This window comes from Emys orbicularis, chromosome 2 (genome assembly GCF_028017835.1).
Source record: "Emys orbicularis isolate rEmyOrb1 chromosome 2, rEmyOrb1.hap1, whole genome shotgun sequence".
Lineage (NCBI taxonomy): Eukaryota > Metazoa > Chordata > Testudines > Emydidae > Emys > Emys orbicularis.
The window spans coordinates 69,007,833-69,025,702 of record NC_088684.1 but is presented as its reverse complement, the minus strand read 5'-3'; the positions used below and the strand labels follow the sequence as shown (position 1 = coordinate 69,025,702).

The following is a 17,870-nucleotide window of genomic DNA, read 5'->3' as shown; positions in this document are numbered from 1 at the left end:
GTGTCTAAGACAAGGTTATGGTTTACTGGTTATGATTATGCTGTCTATATGTGTGTATCAGTTTTGTAGTTGAAGTTATGAATATTGGCTCTCTACTGTCTGTACAGCAAATTTATGCTATGCTTCTGGGTGACATCCCAGACAAGCTGGGATTAGCTCTGCCTAGCCTGCTTGATGGCCCATTAAGGACCATCAGCTATACAATGGACCCATTGAGAGAAGGCCAATATGCCTTCAGACTCAGCAAAGTATGCAGGGACTGGCCCATGTGACTCCAGGCTCCATTTTGCTGTAATTTTCCACAGTGAGAACAAAGAGGTGTTCTTACACCTGGAAAAGACTATATAAGGCTGATGCCTCATCTCCATCTTGTCTTCAATCCTGCTTCATACCTCTGGAGGAACTTTGCTACAAGCTGAAGCTTTAAACAAAGGACTGAGGACCCATCCCAGCTGGGGATGTATTCCAGAGACTTGATTTGAACCTGCAGTTATTCTATCGCTGCTGCAAGCCTGAACCAAGAACTTTGCCATTACTGTATGTAATTGATTCCATTTAACCAATTCTAACTCTCATCTCTATCTTTTTCCTTTTATGAATAAACCTTTAGATTTTAGATTCTAAAGGATTGGCAACAGCGTGATTTGTGGGTAAGATCTGATTTGTATAGTGACCTGGGTCTGGGGCTTGGTCCTTTGGGATCAGGAGAACCTTTTTCTTTTACTGGGGTATTGGTTTTCATAACCATTTGTCCCCATAACGAGTGGCACTGGTGGTAATACTGGGAAACTGGAGTGTCTAAGGAGATTGCTTGTAAGACTTGCGGTTAGCCAGTGGGGTGAGACCGAAGTCCTCCTAGTCTGGCTGGTTTGGTTTGCCTTGGAGGTGGAAAAAACCCCAGCCTTGGGCTGTAACTGCCCTACTTGAGCAATTTGTCCTGAGTTGGCACTCTCAGTTGGGTTCCGCCAGAACCGCATCGTCAGTGGCGTAGTCGTGCTTGGATCCACAGAACCAGGTCAGTTAAGCTTTGGGTCAGAACCCCACGCTATCCAAATTTGAATTTTGGGATTGAGAGTTTTGTTGGTTAAAGAGCTGCTGCAATGGCTGAGCAAAGAGCATATGAGGGACTTGGCAAAAAAGCCCTGGAAAATTTGTGTTCAGAAAAGAGGATAAGCTTTAGAAAGAAAGCTACAAATCAAGAACTGAGAAATCTGTTAATAGCCAGTGATCAGGGGGCAAGAGCACAGCCCTTACCTGAGGCTACAGAAGATGCAGAAAAAATTAGGATGCAGAAGGTGACAAGTAAACTGCAATTTGAGCATGAACAGAAGCTAGCAGATCTTCGATTGCTGGAGAAGCAAAAAAATAGCAGAATTAGAAAGAGAGAGAGAGAGAAAGAGGCTGCTGAGAGAGAGAAAGAGGCTGCTGAGAGAGAGAAAGAAGCCGATCAAAGAAAGAAGGAGGCTGATGAGCGAGAAGAAAGAGCTCGTAAGGGGCGTCTAGAGCTGCTCGCTGCTGAACAGGAGACTCACAAGATGGAACAGGAGACGGCCAGACTTCAGCTCCAAGTAATGGAAGAGCGGAGAAAGTCATCCCCACCTGGTACTCCACTTCCACCCCGCCATGAGAAAAACTGGGAAAGGATGTGTCCCATTTACACAGATACTGAGGATATAGAGGAGTTTTTGTCTACCTTTGAACGCCTCTGCAATCTGTACCAGATACCCGAGGGTCAGCGAATGCCTGTCCTGCTGACCAGACTGACTGGAAAAGCCAGGGAGGTATTTAATGAATTGGGGGAACAAGAAGCCTTGGATTATGGGCGGTTTAAAGATTCTGTGTTAAGGCGGTTCAAGGTTACTCCTGAATCTTACAGAGTTAAGTTTAGAAAGTTTAAGATGTCTAATGATTGTACTTTTGTAGAATGTGCTCATAAGCTGATGGGTTTTGTTAAAAAGTGGGTTATGGGAGCCAAGGCGCATGGGAGTTTTGAAAAACTGCTGGATTTAATAACTTTGGAACAGTTCTTAGACATTGTGCCTAACAATGTGAGAGCAGCTGTGTGTGATAGGGACCCTGAGTCAGTCCTACGGGCAGCAGAGATTGCGGATGCCCACACCCAAAACAGGGCTCGAGAAGGGTGTAAAACCCCAGGGAAAACTAATCACCATTCTCCTCAGTTCAAGAGGAGGGAAGGATTTAAAAGTAAACCTGACTCTTCTAAAGGAGTTCAAGGGGGCCCGGAGGGTAGGAACTCACATCCCAGAACGGAACAGGTTACATGCTATCACTGTGGTATGCTGGGCCACATGAGACCAGAGTGCCCAACACTGAAGGGCAGCCCAAAACCAGCAACCCCAAATGCCACGGCAAATGCTAACCCTGTTGTTATAAACTCACAGGCAAGCTACAGAGCCCAGCGTTGGTGCCCTGTGTGCAAATGCTGTTTCTGTGGTCTCTGAAAAATTTGACCTTAAAACTCACATTAAAGCTAAATATGGGGGAAATAATGCAGAGTTTATTAGCAGTGCAGAAGTGAATGGAGTAAGGTGTATGGCATGGAGGGACACCGCAGCAGATATCACTTTGGTTAAAGCAAGTCTTGTCAGGGAGGAAGATTATTGGCCAGGTGAAGATGTGACTGTTGTAGCCTTTTCTGAGTATTTTGTCACGGTGCCTTTGGCTAAAATCCACCTGAAATGGAAGGGATTTGAGGGCACCATGGTTGTGGGAGTAAAAGACACAATCCCTAAGGATATTATGATTGGAAATGATATTAAAGCTATGGTCAGTCAAGTTAACACAAACCAGGCACAGGAGAGGATTGATCCTAGGGTTGTGCCTATGGAGGGTTTCTCCAAAAGTTTGTCTTTGGAAAGTAGCTGTTTGGCTGTGAATGAAGTTTCTGAATGTCTATCTAATGTCTCAGAAATAAATCTGGAATTAGATCAAGCAAAGGGAGAGGAGAACAAGGAGATTTTGGATGAGCCTAGGCAGCCTTGTGAGCTGATGGCTATATCTAGTCAGCAGTTTGGGAAGGCAAGGAGAGTGGAAGATGAGTGTCCCTATCCCTTACCTGTTTCCTGTGTGAAGAATAGTGACAGTGAAGGAATTGTGCCTGTGTCTGTCAGGGGTATTGACTTGCCTATGGAGGAAGCTACCCCAGTCTCCAAGCAGTTGTCGGTGAACAGCCCTGTGTGCTGGGACAAGGGAAATGAAATCCCATACTGTATGTCTAGTAAAGGAAAATGTGTCTCCAACTCTTTTTTGTCTGTGGAGCAGACAGAGGGTGCCTTTCAGCCTGTGATGGTTGAGAATAGTGCAGTTGTCTCAGATTTGGTTCTGGATTCAACTAAAGCCCAGGAAGGAAATGGTCCCAAGTTTGTGTCTGCTGGGAAGAATGGCACTGTAACTAGGTTGCATCCAGTTAGTGTTTTAGCAAAATCCCAGAGACCAGACAATTCTGGTGCTTGTATTTTGCCTGTTGCTCATGTGTGGTTGGAGAAGGGTGTAACAGCTCTGTCTAATCAGGGTGATACCCTAGCCAGGGCACGAGGAGAGCAGAAAGGTAATTTGGTTGTGGTACCTACGGACAGTTTAACAACTTGTAACAAAAAGGACAAAATTCCTAAGCTTGTGTGTGGCAAAGGAAAGGAGAATGCTTCTGACCTTTCATCTAGTGAGTCTATGGGTTTGCCTGAAAGGGGATTGTGTAGAAATCTGCCTGATGGGCCAAAGGTGATCCTGAATGTAAGTAAGACCCAGACAGAGTCTGTTGTTGCTCAGGAAAGTGTTCCTTTAGAGCAAGCCCTAGGTGAAGAGGGTAAGGGCAAAATTTCTGTGAGGGGTGAATTGCTGCTTAGAAAAGCTCCTGGGGAAAGGAATCCTCATGGAAATCTGTGCAAGCAGTTCCCTGCAACTGAAGGGTGTGAGAGTGATTTAATCAAGGAAGTTTCAGTTCCTAACAGCCAAAAATTGTCTGTTGCGAATGGATCCACTGACTTTCCTTTTGAAAGATCCAGTGTGGGTAGCTTTGAGAAGGTCTCAGAGAAAGTAAAAGTTGTTAAGGAATTGAGGCAGCCCTATAGCCAAGTGGCTGTGTGGGGCCAACTTGTTGGGGAGACAATGTTGTTGGAACAGGAATGTCTCTATTCTGATTCTTTAAATGAGCAGTTTGTGCTTCAGGGTTTGAGGACAGATTTGGTTACTGGTGTTTCAAAGCAGAACAGTTTTATGGCTAAATGCTTGAGGATGCAGGGGAGAGCAAACAAACGCTCACCCTCAAACTGTTTAGATTTGTGTGGTATCTCTTTAAGACAGAGTCCAGCCTTGGAAATGATAGCAGTTACGAATATGAAAACTGGTGGACTGGCTCTGGTCTGGGGTAATGCAAATTACTTGCCTTGCTGGGAGAGGAAGGACTTGCTAATAGCTGTTAGCACAGAGAGCCCACCCCATCAGCCAGTGAATTCTGTTAAGCAAGAGAAATCAGGGTTTGATCCGGCAGGACAAGGAGGAAAGAGAAAACTGAATTTTGCAAAGGGAAGCCACAGGTTAACCCTAAAGTGCCCAAACTCCAATGGTATTGAGCCAAAGGTGGGACATGACAAACATGATTGTAGATGGACACTTGCAATGAACTTGTTGTTAGTGCTGATGGTAAATTTTGTAATGAATGTGTTGCTATGGCCACAAACTGTAAAAATGTACAATGTGCCTAATCTTTTGGAGAATCCCTTGAACATGTTAAAAGGACTACATGAGAACGCACGTTATGTTAAAAGGCCTTGTTATACTGATGTTTCACAGTTAATGCCTGTAAACAATATTGGAACTTTTCACAAGGAAAAAGACATTCCAGACCTAATGTGCTGCGTGAAAAGAAAGACTGAGGCACACTACCATATTGCTTTCATGGCTAAATGCCAAGATTCCTGTACTATGAAGAACATTAATATCTGCAGTTATTTGATGCTAATTGGGTTCCAAACATTTGCCCGAGCTTGTATGGATAAAGTAGTTGTTTGCTTTAGCTCTTGGCAAGATCACATGAGACATACAGGAACCATGCTGCAAGAGCAGATCCAATCCACTATTGTTCTAACTAAGTTTTATCTTGAGTTTGTAAAAAGGTTCAATCATGTTGTTAAACATGACTTTGATAAACCATTTCTGTTGTACACTGGTATGGCTTCTAACCCAATACTAGCTGTAGCGAGACAGACCCAAGGATGGGGAGCTCTTGGGATGCAGTCAGTGATGTTTGTGTCATCCCTTCCTGTATCAATTTTGCGTTGGGGGTGTGACGTTATTGACATAAACTGGGACCATATAGATCATTGTTGCAACCAAGGTCCTGTAGTGGCACCCAAATCTTGTATAAAGGGGGTCAAATGGGGTGTCTAAGACAAGGTTATGGTTTACTGGTTATGATTATGCTGTCTATATGTGTGTATCAGTTTTGTAGTTGAAGTTATGAATATTGGCTCTATACTGTCTGTACAGCAAATTTATGCTATGCTTCTGGGTGACATCCCAGACAAGCTGGGATTAGCTCTGCCTAGCCTGCTTGATGGCCCATTAAGGACCATCAGCTATACAATGGACCCATTGAGAGAAGGCCAATATGCCTTCAGACTCAGCAAAGTATGCAGGGACTGGTCCATGTGACTCCAGGCTCCATTTTGCTGTAATTTTCCACAGTGAGAACAAAGAGGTGTTCTTACACCTGGAAAAGACTATATAAGGCTGATGCCTCATCTCCATCTTGTCTTCAATCCTGCTTCATACCTCTGGAGGAACTTTGCTACAAGCTGAAGCTTTAAACAAAGGACTGAGGACCCATCCCAGCTGGGGATGTATTCCAGAGACTTGATTTGAACCTGCAGTTATTCTATCGCTGCTGCAAGCCTGAACCAAGAACTTTGCCATTACTGTATGTAATTGATTCCATTTAACCAATTCTAACTCTCATCTCTATCTTTTTCCTTTTATGAATAAACCTTTAGATTTTAGATTCTAAAGGATTGGCAACAGCGTGATTTGTGGGTAAGATCTGATTTGTATAGTGACCTGGGTCTGGGGCTTGGTCCTTTGGGATCAGGAGAACCTTTTTCTTTTACTGGGGTATTGGTTTTCATAACCATTTGTCCCCATAACGAGTGGCACTGGTGGTAATACTGGGAAACTGGAGTGTCTAAGGAGATTGCTTGTAAGACTTGCGGTTAGCCAGTGGGGTGAGACCGAAGTCCTCCTAGTCTGGCTGGTTTGGTTTGCCTTAGAGGTGGAAAAAAACCCAGCCTTGGGCTGTAACTGCCCTACTTGAGCAATTTGTCCTGAGTTGGCACTCTCAGTTGGGTTCCGCCAGAACCGCATCGTCACAACCAGCCACCAGTGCTCCAGGCTGCGCAGTAAGGGGGCAGGGAGCAGGGGCGTTGGATAGAGGGCAGGGAGTTCGGGGTGGTGGTCAGAGGGCGGGGGTGTGGATAGGGGTCGGGGTGGTCGGGGGGGACAGGGGGTTGAATGGGGGCAGGGCAGTCAGGAAGGAGGGGGGGTTCGATGGGGCGGCAGGGGGCAGTCAGGGGCAGGGGTTCTGGGGGCAGTCAGGGGACAGGGAGAAGGGGTGGTTGGATGGGGCAGGGGTCCTGGGGGGGGCCGTCAGGAATGCGAGAAGGGGTTGGATGGGGCAGCAGGGGTCCGGAGGCAGTCAGGGGACAGGGAGCGGGGTGTGTGGATGGGGCAGGGGTCCCGGGGGGGGGGGGGGGAGGAGGGCTGTCAGGGAACAGGGAGGGTTGGATGGGGCAGGAGTCCCGGGGGGGGGGTGCAGATAGGAGGTGGGGGCCAGGCCACGACCCCATCCCCTAACCGGCCCTCCATACAATTTACTAAACCCGATGCGGCCCTCAGGCCAAAAAATTTGCCTGCCCCTGGTCTAGAGAAAAGGATAGAGGGTCCTTTTTATTAAATGGGTGTGTGAATCAAAATAAATACAAATACATACATTTGTTTATTACTTAAGGGCACTCTTAAAAGTGTTTCTCTACACTGGACAGTGATTGTTAATAAGTCTATTCAGTTAGGTTGTGCTGCTGCTTTGAAACATTCTACAAAAATGTGGTGTACACTTATGCTAACTAAAGGCACTTTCAAAAATGCCCCCCAATAAGCCCCCTAACAGAATGTGCATGTGTCCTGGACAATCTGCTTCTTCTGGTATTTGGCCTGAAGCACACCTGTCTCAGAATCATTGGGATAAAGGAGAGCAAATCATTTATTGAACTAAAATCTAGGGTCCGAGACTGTAACCCCTACTCACAGGAGCGCCACCAGCTTTTCTGCCGCCCTAGGGCGGCAGAAGGTCCCACCGCCTAAATACTGCCGCGGTCGCCGCCCCCCAAATTGTAGTGCCCTAGGCGACCACCTAGGTCGCCTAATGGGTTGCGCCGGCCCTGCCTACTCAGCCAAACAACCACTGAAACCAACAGGATTTTCACTTGAGTATGCACTATAGGACTGAGCTGCAATTAGGTAAAGAAATGCATTGTAAATACATTAATCAAAATTGTGCAAAACAACTACCTCATCCCATATCTCCACCCAGATGAGGAAATATTTTTTAATTATCTTAGGGAGAGCAACATCTGTAATTAAGGTTGCATAACTGGTTCCATTCTAGATGGCATTTTCCAATCATTTAAAATTCTCAATTTTTTAATCTTTCAGGCTTAAAAATTCCATGATTAGTTACAGCCTAAGGTTTTATTTATTTATTTATTATTGAGTAAAACCAAGTAAGCCATTTTTCAATAATAAAGTATTAAATATATTCTTGTCATTAGGGGGGAAAAAGACTTAAAAAATAGCTTTAACACCTCTGGGGTTTGAGAAAAGAAACTTGAAATTTACCAGGGAGATAGCATCTAGATTACTAATGTGTTTTCCTTGGTCTAATGAAAATCCATTTAGATTTGCCTGAATTATAAGGATTTTAAAAAGAAATTTTGAGCATTTTATCATATAATGAGGTTTTTTAAAAACTAAAGATCTTCCAATATTTCATTGGCACTACGTGTTTGTATGTTAGCAGAGCACTAATAGTCATTCAACAAACAATCTCTTACTATTGGCACTGCACATGTGCATATGAAAGCTGTGTGGCATTTCTCATTCAGGGTCTAATCCAAAACTCATTGAAGGGCTCGTAATCAGGACTGTAGTTCATAGGTTAGATGGGAAGTGAGGCATATAGAGAATGTGCCACTGCAGAAATTGAATTTTGCATAGGGAATGAGGCAAGGATCACACACTAAACAATGAGGATAAAAATAAGTATCAAACAGGTGTCTCAGTCACTGTGTACTGTGGAACCTGTGCACTGCAGATGTTGTGTGGGGAAGGGATAGTATTTGTTCATTTAATTGAAATCTGCATTGTAATGCATATACACAAGGGAGCAGTTAGTAATGCAGTGGCCACCCTAAATTTGTCATTTCCTGACTTTTGAGTATTCACTTTGCAACCTTAATGTCCCTTTTAGGTTGTTCTGTGGTTTATAATAATTTATATGCTGTATAAAAATGTGGTGGGTGCTGTACAGGTCACTGATCCAAAAAAGCATGCATTCTAAACAGACAGTTTTTCCAATTTTCATCATTCAATGTTTTAAACTATTGTGTTGGGGATTTTTTAACAAGGATATATACATGCACACCTCTTGCATTTTCATTTTTTGTTTTACACAAGCATTTTTAAAAGGCAGTTTTTGTCCAATGTCTGGGGAGTGTCATTATAGACATACTGCTTCCCAGGAGAGGGTGAGTGTTTCCATAATGTCAGAATAAGTTGAAGATTGGACTGGATTTATTTTAATTTAAGTTTCTGTGATGGGGCATGTCCCCCACACAGGGTTAAGGTGATCAGGCAGGCCAATTAATTCCAGTGGGAGGAGGAACCAGGGAGCATGCCACTAATTAGAAATAGGGTCGGATGAGCAGAAGGCGGGGCCAGTATAAAGCCCAGGAGCAGTGATCAGGAAGGCAGGCTGTGGTTACTCCCTGAGTGGAGGGAGTTGGGAGACTGGCAAGGGCACAAAGGGGGGAAAAGTCAGAGGAGTAGGAAGAAGCCCTAGGAAACATCAGCAAGGGGGTCAGACTGGGCAGAGACCTTGGCTGCTTATTATAGGGTCCCTGGCCTGGAACCCAGTGAAGAGGGCTGGCCTGGGTTCCCTTACTATCTACTGGCAAGGGCACTGGAGACACCTGCCAGACAGCAGGTCCAGAAGGACTTTGAATTCCCTGGAAGGAATTAATTACTAACATTCTGCAAGTGATGGCAGTGTTCATTTGGTCAAGGGGGATTCATTTATGCAGCTACCTGGACTTCTTTGTCATCAGTGTAGCAGTCTGCTCAGGAGTCTTGTTTAATTTGATTTAGTCTTGGTCAGCACATCTTTCTTGAAAGCAAAGAGACACTTCATTTGATTCCTTCTCAACAGCTCTTGTACTGAGACATGGTACTGCATGCCAGGTTAGCAAAGCCTGAGACTGACCCCGATTCAGTAGTAACACTTCCTGCTTCCTGTCACAAGTTCTGTGCAGGAACCTCTCCCAATAAATGTAATCGCATTAGTTTACTTTGCAACCAGTATACCTATCACACAAAAAATAGTCCTTCTCTGTTGCTAACTAAAGAATCTCTTCTCTTCAAATGAACCTATTTGTGGGACTTCATACAATGGGTAAAGGTGACAGTTTTGCTGGTATAAATTATAACAGCAGCAAGTAGATTTGCAGATCACTCATTTGAAATAATAGTGTACCAGCAGTGTTTGCTTCCCCAATCATCTCCTTGGGTGTTTACTGTAAAACACAATGATAAATGTTGGTATGGTTACCTGTTTCACTGCAGACCATTTTAGAAGAAACATTCAACAAGCATGCTTGCTTATTCCCCTCTGATGGATGAAGTAGAGATTTTGGCATGGAGGACAGTGAAGCAACTGATTGTTAGGGGACTAAGAGTCCCAGCCTCCCACTCAAAAAACGGAAGTCACTCCAACCCTGCTTACAGGAGAAGGAAAGAGGAGATTCATTCCCTCCCTAGTACCAAAAGCCACAACTGCCTCCTGGCTGCCAGGAGCCTAAGCTGCCTCCCTCACCTTTCTGGCTGCCAAAAGCCCCACATGTCTCCTTACCCAGCTATTAAAACTCAAGCTCTTCTCTGACACTAAACAATTTCTACTACGCAGTTACGGCTTGGCAATGCATAACTAAATAAATTGGAATTAGATATCAAAATAGGCCAAGGAATAGTGTAGTGATACTGTTTACTGACAAATGTGAAAATTAAAACTTCACTATTTAAATTTATTTGAAGCTGCTACACAATCTCCACACCATTAAGAAGCCAGAAGGCCTTGCTGAACAACCAAGATCCAATATACAGGGACTTGTCTATGGGGTTCATTCATACTGCCCATGATAGTAAGTTAAGCAGATTCCTGCATAGGAAAGTTAAATCGCCGCTGGAGCCCCAGGCAGCGCTGGCCAGGCAGCGTGGAAGGGCTGGTTGGGGGACGCTGACCCCCCCAGCTCCACCCCTTCTGCCCAAGACGCCGGCCCCCCTACCAGTAAGTTTGTAAGAATGCATACTGACTGGACAAAACTAGCCAACCAGCAACTCCAAGGCCATAAGAAGCAAATATGTAAGAATAATTCAACTGTTGTAAAATAAATACATACATACATACATAAAAAAAATGGAATACATGAAAGGACAGCTGGATTGAGGAGGGTAGCAATGGCTAAAAATAGATAAATAAAAAGGCACCAATTTTAGCAGGATAAGTAAAAATATATCAGTTACAAGGATTTGGGGTTATGATGCGGTTATATTTAGAATAAAAGTTATAAATGAGAATTTTAATGTGCACCTGCATAATGTAACAAAACAAGACATAAAGAACATGTATTTAACAGAGGGAGGTGGAACAATGCAGGACAATCACCGGAGTGGACCAGCATTAATCTAACACTAGCAAACAGCTTACCCACACCCCAGAAAAAGGTAAGAAATGGTTACTCACCTTTAGTAACTGTTGTTCTTCGAGATGTGTTGCTCGTGTCTATTCCATATTATGTTGTCTACTCTATCTGCTTTACTTATGCTTTTTGCTTAATTAAGGTGGTAATATATTGTCCTAAAATTTTCATATTAAAGTTTTAAACTAGTTAAGCTTAGTTTTGGTGTGGATTGTGCTTTTCATCCAACAACGTAAAGCCATCTTCTCAAGGCCTACTGATACTGTGGCAATGAAAGATTAAAGTAGGTTTCTACCTAGGTTACTACAATACCCCTTAGTCACTCACCAGCCCTTGGTTATTCACTAACAGACCAGGTTCTGCATCATTTTTCTATCCAGGTGGAGTATCTGCCACCTATTTCCTTCTCACTGATCACACAACTGAATAGAAATGGGAGACATCCTTTTTGAGGAATGTGATGGAGTATCTAGCCTAACACAGGTGAGGAAAGGATAAATGTGGGCTGGAGGCCTCCATTAAAGTATCTGGTTGCATCTGGCAGGCCTAATGAAAGATGAAACACAGCTGGGGAGGAGCTGAATAGTTATTACAAAGATAAGAGGTGCGGGTGGTAGTATGAGACTTCTGTGCTAAAACTCAGACAAAGAAGGGGATTGTTAGAGTTGAAGATAATGATATATAGCAGGCCCTAAATAGAAGAAATGAAGTGATTTTGTTTAGAGTACTAACTGGCTATTGTAACTTAAAAATCTTTTTTAGAATAAACACAAAGACAAACTGTGTTCTGTAAGGTGGAAGAAACAATTGATCACTTTTTAAGGATATGTAAAGCCTTTGCTAAAGAAAGGGAAAAGATTTCTGAGGAATTCAAATTTCTTAAAGTAACAAAAGCTACACTAATATTTAGTAAAAGTATCAGGGAAATAGAGTATTCTTAGAAAGGTGTTATTACGTTACTTGGAAGACCGGGCAGAGCGAAAGCATATAAACCACTAAGTATTTAGGAATTCTAGTTGGTGGCTATAGATGGGTGATATTCAGAGTGAGGCTCATGAGCCACCAGTAGCTCTTTAATATGTCTCCTGTGGCTCTTGTAGTCCATGACTTTAAAACACTGGTTAATAATTAAATCACACACTCAGGATGCTTTTATTAAGTTATTAACCAATTGCAGTTGATAAAATAATACTTGGTCAGTCATTTTTCTGTGATAATTTTATTTTTATATATATATAAACAATGAATTCACACTACTGTGGCTCTTTTGGGTAATGTTGATTGCTAATTTGGCTCCTGAACCAGTGAGGTCTGAGTATCACTGCTATAGACTATTCAGCCAAGTCTGCTTTGCCATTAAAAAAAAAAAAGGGGGAGGGGTTATAGACTGGAGAGCCCTGAAGGGAACAGGAAGGCGCCTGCCTGGTACAAAGAGCCCAGGAAGGGGCTGCTATGGTAGGAAGGAGTCCAGGGATATGGCAGCAAGGGGTCTGATGGAGCCAACTTCGTCTGCTCATTCTAGACTGGAATCCAGTGGCATGGGAGGGTCTGGCCACTGGAAAAGGTGGTGCATAAACAACCTGACAAGGGTGAGCAGGACTCCGGAGTTTGGAAACAGGCCTCCAGGAAGACAGCTCTGGGAGGAGTTGCTCTGTACAAGGGCAGTAAGACAATGCTGCAGAGCCGAAGACGGGATGAAGAGTGCAGAGAAGTGAGCCTGGATATAAGTGAAGAGTTTGAGTTTAATTTATTGGACTCCTAGAGAGTGCTAGATGAGAACCTGCTATACTGCATTAGCAACGTGGGGCAAATCACTGATCTCCAGTTGGGCTGGCCCTATTCTCAGAGCTCTAAAGAAAAGGGAGAGAGACTACAAGACTCACTTCTGGTTTCTTTTTGTCAAAACAGCTGAAATTTGGCTACTTAAAGGTACGGGAGGAGGTTCACTGCAGAAGTGCACACAACTGGAAAACATGAGTATGAGCATTGGTGGCAACGTATTTGGTAAAATACCATTATGAAAGATTTCAGAGTAGCAGCCATGTTAGTCTGTTTTTTTCCTCCTGCTGATAATAGCTCATCTTAATTAATTAGCCTCTTACAGTTGGTATGACTACTTCCACTTTTTCATGTTCTCTGTATGTATATATATCTACTTACTATATGTTCCATTCTACGCATCTGATGAAGTGGGCTGTAGCCCACGAAAGCTTATGCTCAAATAAATGCGTTAGTCTCTAAGGTGCCACAGGTACTCTTGTTCATTATGAAAGAGTGTTTGAAGAAGGAATCCACACACAGAAGTTTGTCAGTTTTACAAGAGTGAGTCAAGTATAACTTCCAATTTTATTTGTTTCCAGGATTTCATGCACTATATTTAAAATATAGATTTAAATTACTAAATACATTAATATGTAGAGTGAAGCAACAGGGCATTTAGTTTTGATTCTTTTCTATACTCATATACTTCTGTACTGGATACTTTTCAAATTGAGCTTTCAAGAAGACAAGAAATCTAAATGCTTCAGTGCACTTGTTTTTATGTACATAGATTTAGCTCAAACGTTTGTACTCTACACATTTTAATACCAAATCAAGCAGACCGTGATGCTGTACAAAATGACCAACTGGAGTTGTTTCTTCAGATCAAATTTTCCTGATTTTCCTCTTGTAATAGTAGACAAGTGGCTATTGCAAGAAGATTAAAGCACAAAAAAATAAATGTTTGCTCAGTCTTTTGGAGTCATTAAAGAGCAAATACTATAAGGGCAATAATTGCATGAAATAAAAGCAAAAAAGGCATCTTTGAGTAGGAAGTTTTCTGCCACTGCCACTTGGGAGCTCATCTCTAACATTCTTGGATAAAATGTTGGTCCAATTAAAGTCAAAGGGATTTTACTATTGAGTATAGTGGGGTCAGGATTTTCACTCCTTATGTTTACAATTTAAACAATTCAAACATTAGACAGTGCTTCAACTTTTTACAACGTTAGAATAAGTTAGTAATTCTGCTGTGAAAGAATTAATATGATTACTATATCAGAGCATCTATGCCAAGCAAATTACTGTTAAACTTGGTGAAACATCAAAAATTTAAAAGTAACCTGCAAAGGAGAAAAGATGGGTTTGTGCTTTTTTTTTTTTATTGTTTCTGGTGCATCAAGAAGGCCTGAAGAGTTTTTCTCCCTGTCAGGATCTGGGAGGGTTTCTTCTTTCTTTTTTATATTAGAAAATTTTAGGTGTTGTCTGCCTTGGAAGAATCTGTGATGATTGGAGAACTAGCACAATGGGAGCTGTGCTATTGAGCAGTCAAAGCATTCTTAGGCTGTTAAACTCTGGGTTTTCATTTGTTTTGTTAGCACCTGTTTAAAACATAACTTTTAAGGAACATCTTGTCATTTCAATTAAAGTGAGCCCACAATGCCTATCTGAGACACCCCAAGAGGTTCTCCAACAAAACCAGACTAGATGTTTATTATTGGCCTATTCCTATTCCCATTGACTTAAAATGGGCTTTGGATCAGGTTCATGGCTTTCAGTGGTACCAGGATCAAAACCTGGGTGGGGTGGAAAATTCCACCTCCAAAAAAACACCCCCCACCTTTTCAGGCCATCTTCACATATCATAAACTAGTAAAAAGAGCACAAGCCTAAATTTTTCAAAATCCTTTGTAAGCCAATTTTATCTTTTAAGAATTTGAGTTTTGGCCCGTTTCCACTTGCTGATCAGAGACATAAGAGAGACAGCCCTTGTTGGGAGAAAAACTGTAATTTTTTTAAAAGTTCAAAGTACAGTAACATGTAGTTATTAATACTTTTACAACAAGGTATGTCCATTTTAAACGTATATGTAAACACACTAGTCATCTTTCTGATGTTTATCAAATCGTTCCGATAGAGCCCTTAATATATTTCCTGGTAGTTTTTGGTGTCTGTCTCTTAGCGCTTCGATGGCAATCTTTGTCTGTTGAAAGAAAGAAAGAAAGAAAGAGAGGTGGAAACATTTTATATTATAGGAATGACGAATCATTATTTTCTTCAAGTTTCCCAAGGTTGCAAAATATATACAAAAAGTCTAAAACTCTATGGAAAGTGGTAAGGGTATGGGCAGAGGGGGCAGAAAAGGGAAATTCTTCACAAGATCCCATCAAACACTTGCTGAGAAAGAGTCTCATTTCCAGATGCTAGTGTATTTTCCTGTGATAACGAAGCATACTAAACAATTATATCTAGTTATGCAATAGTGACATAGACATGTTATCTCACTAAAGCCCTAATTGTAATAATCTCTAAACTAAATCAGCACTGAGGAAAACCTATTCAGTGTAAAATCCTTTGCCACAAGTTTCAAGAGGCAGTTTCTGTTTCAAAACCAGCCATACACTTTTCAAACTCTATTTTAAATGTTTACTGTTCATTAAAATATTCATGGCATGGCTAAATAAAAAGGGAGGTTTAGGATGTAAAAGGACAATTCCTTCAGCATTCAAATGTACTGTTCCCAACAAATCAGGTTTCTTCAGGCCTATTGACTCTCATCCACTATAATTAGGCTCCAGCTAAAATATGGTAATCAGCCAAGACTCTTTCCTCTACACCCCACCAACACTAAAGAATTTGTTTATAAACAGGTCAACTTGAATTTAGTTAACTCTTTGGTGCTCAAACTCTTGGGGTGGGGGGATCAGACTATTTTTGTAGGTGCCTAAAGATGGAATAATGAGCCTAGATTTAGGCACATAATTTTGAAAATCTTGGCTAATACATATAAATGCTTTGGAATCAGGAAATTTTAAATGTTTCTCATACTAACATTAACACCCACAGTGCTCCAGTAGGGCCCAAACCTCAGCCAGTTTACACCAAGTAAGGATCTGACTTATAATATTTATCATTTGCAGATGACAGTCATGTATTTTCTTGGATTTCATAGATTCTAGGACTGGAAGGGACTTTGAAAGAGGTCATCAAGTCCAGTCCCCTGCCCTCATGGCAGGACCAAATACTGTCTAGACCATCCCTGATAGACATTTATCTAATCTACTCTTAAATATCTCCAGAGATGGAGATTCCACAACCTCCCTAGGCAATTTATTCCAGTGTTTAACCACCCTGACAGTTAGGAACTTTTTCCTAATGTCCAACCTAAACCTCCCTTGCTGCAGTTTAAGCCCATTGCTTCTTGATTTAATTTCCATTTTAAGAAAACTGGGGAGAGGAATAGCTCAGTGGTTTGAGCATTGGTCTGCTAAACCCAGGGTTGTGAGTTCAATCCTTGAGGGGGGCCATTTAGGAGTCTGGGGCAAAAAACCTGTCTGGAGATTGGTCCTACTTTGATGGAGGGAGTTGGACTAGATGACCTCCTGAGGTCCTTTCTGACCCTGATATTCAATGAGAAACTGCCTCTGAGTTTTGGTATTTAAAGATGACCTGTAAAGCAAGACCTTTTTTTTTAAATTCCTCCTTTAGGAAAAGTATATAAAGCCAGTCTCAGGGATTTTCTTTTGTTTATAATATTCATATGAAAAGAAGGATCTATTATTTCTAATCTTTGTAGGAGAAACTTGATAAGATCACCAGAAAATGAAATTAGTATTACAGCCTTAAGTAACATCCTGAGCCACATCTCTCCTTCCCTCCAAAGAGTCTCTGAGACTATATACAGATTGTTTACTCCCTCTGTCCCTCTCCACCATAAATGAAGCAAAGTGTGGATTCCATTTCTTAGAGAGAAAGGGATTGTGTTTGGAGAGATGCAACATAGAACACATCCATGTAAGACCTCTAGTCAGGTCTGCTAGCAAAGAAAGGAAAGGAAAGACTATAGCCACCTGACATTTTTACTTAAAAAAAAACAACCCTAAACATGCCACAGAAAAATGTCATGAAAAAATATGTTAAGGTAGTCCTACATCAGGAAGAACCAATGGAGGGCACAAACAAATAGTTGCCTTTGCTTGCAGTGCACCTTTAAAATATTCCTCTCCAAACTGTAGGAGCTTTCAGGCTCTCATGTATTGAAAGTGATGTTTATCAAATAGCACTGTCAGCTATTCATCAGCAACTTAAATTCACAGGAGTACCATTTATCCCAGATTAAGCTCTCTCACATCACAAATGAAGCTTCACTAACAGCCACACCTGTAAACTTCTGGGTTTAGAGTTAAGCTATATTCCTTTCTCCTGCAGAATATTTTAGTAATGAGGAGGCCTATTAAGTTACCTTCATTTACTCCTGTGCAATCCCATTGTCTTCAAAGAGGAGACTACTGAAATCTTGCTGGTTCAGCTTTGTGCAGGAGTGTCCTTACAGCCTTTGAAGCTGGTGAATGATCCTTTACCAAGCAAATATAGGAGGAGAAAATGGAAACCTCCTAAAGTCCAGGGGCTGCTTTGTCATTTTGCCTGAATAAGGCTTCTACCCTTTCCCCTTGTTCCTTTGAAAAGAAGTCACCCTTTCCTTTGTGGACCTTCTCTTTGGCCTCTGCATCTATCTTAGATGACAGAACAAGGTTGGATTTGTTCTTTGGAAATTTATAAAAGCACAATGTGTCTTTTCACATTACTGTTAATTCTCAGTCCTCTTTAATTATTCCTCTCATTGGGTTTAGGGTAAGTCGTGTTTCCTTTTTCCTTCTTTTTGGAAGCGTCTTCCTGTGGATGAATGGATGGACATATTCTTTTTGGCTACATACCTCCAACCGTAGTGGAGCAATGACTCTTGTGTAATGGAGCCAAAAGCCATGCTTGGGTCACCTGAGTTAGATTTCTCAGCATGTCCAGGGGACTCTGGGTGCCCAGGCCTGAGGGATTTTGGGAAGTTAATGTGTG

The 17,870-nt window shown here is 42.0% G+C and overlaps 1 protein-coding gene across 1 annotated transcript in view; it reads right to left on the bottom strand.

Moving 5' to 3' along the window:
- Positions 1-14,898: 14,898 nt before the first annotated feature.
- The window catches only part of LOC135874615 (DGAT1/2-independent enzyme synthesizing storage lipids-like), a 46,482-nt gene continuing 43,510 nt past the window's right edge, over positions 14,899-17,870 (bottom strand). Inside the window, exon 6 of the mRNA XM_065399498.1 lies at positions 14,899-15,003. Coding sequence (XP_065255570.1) covers positions 14,899-15,003 — 105 coding nt within the window. The remainder of the gene's footprint in view (positions 15,004-17,870) is intronic.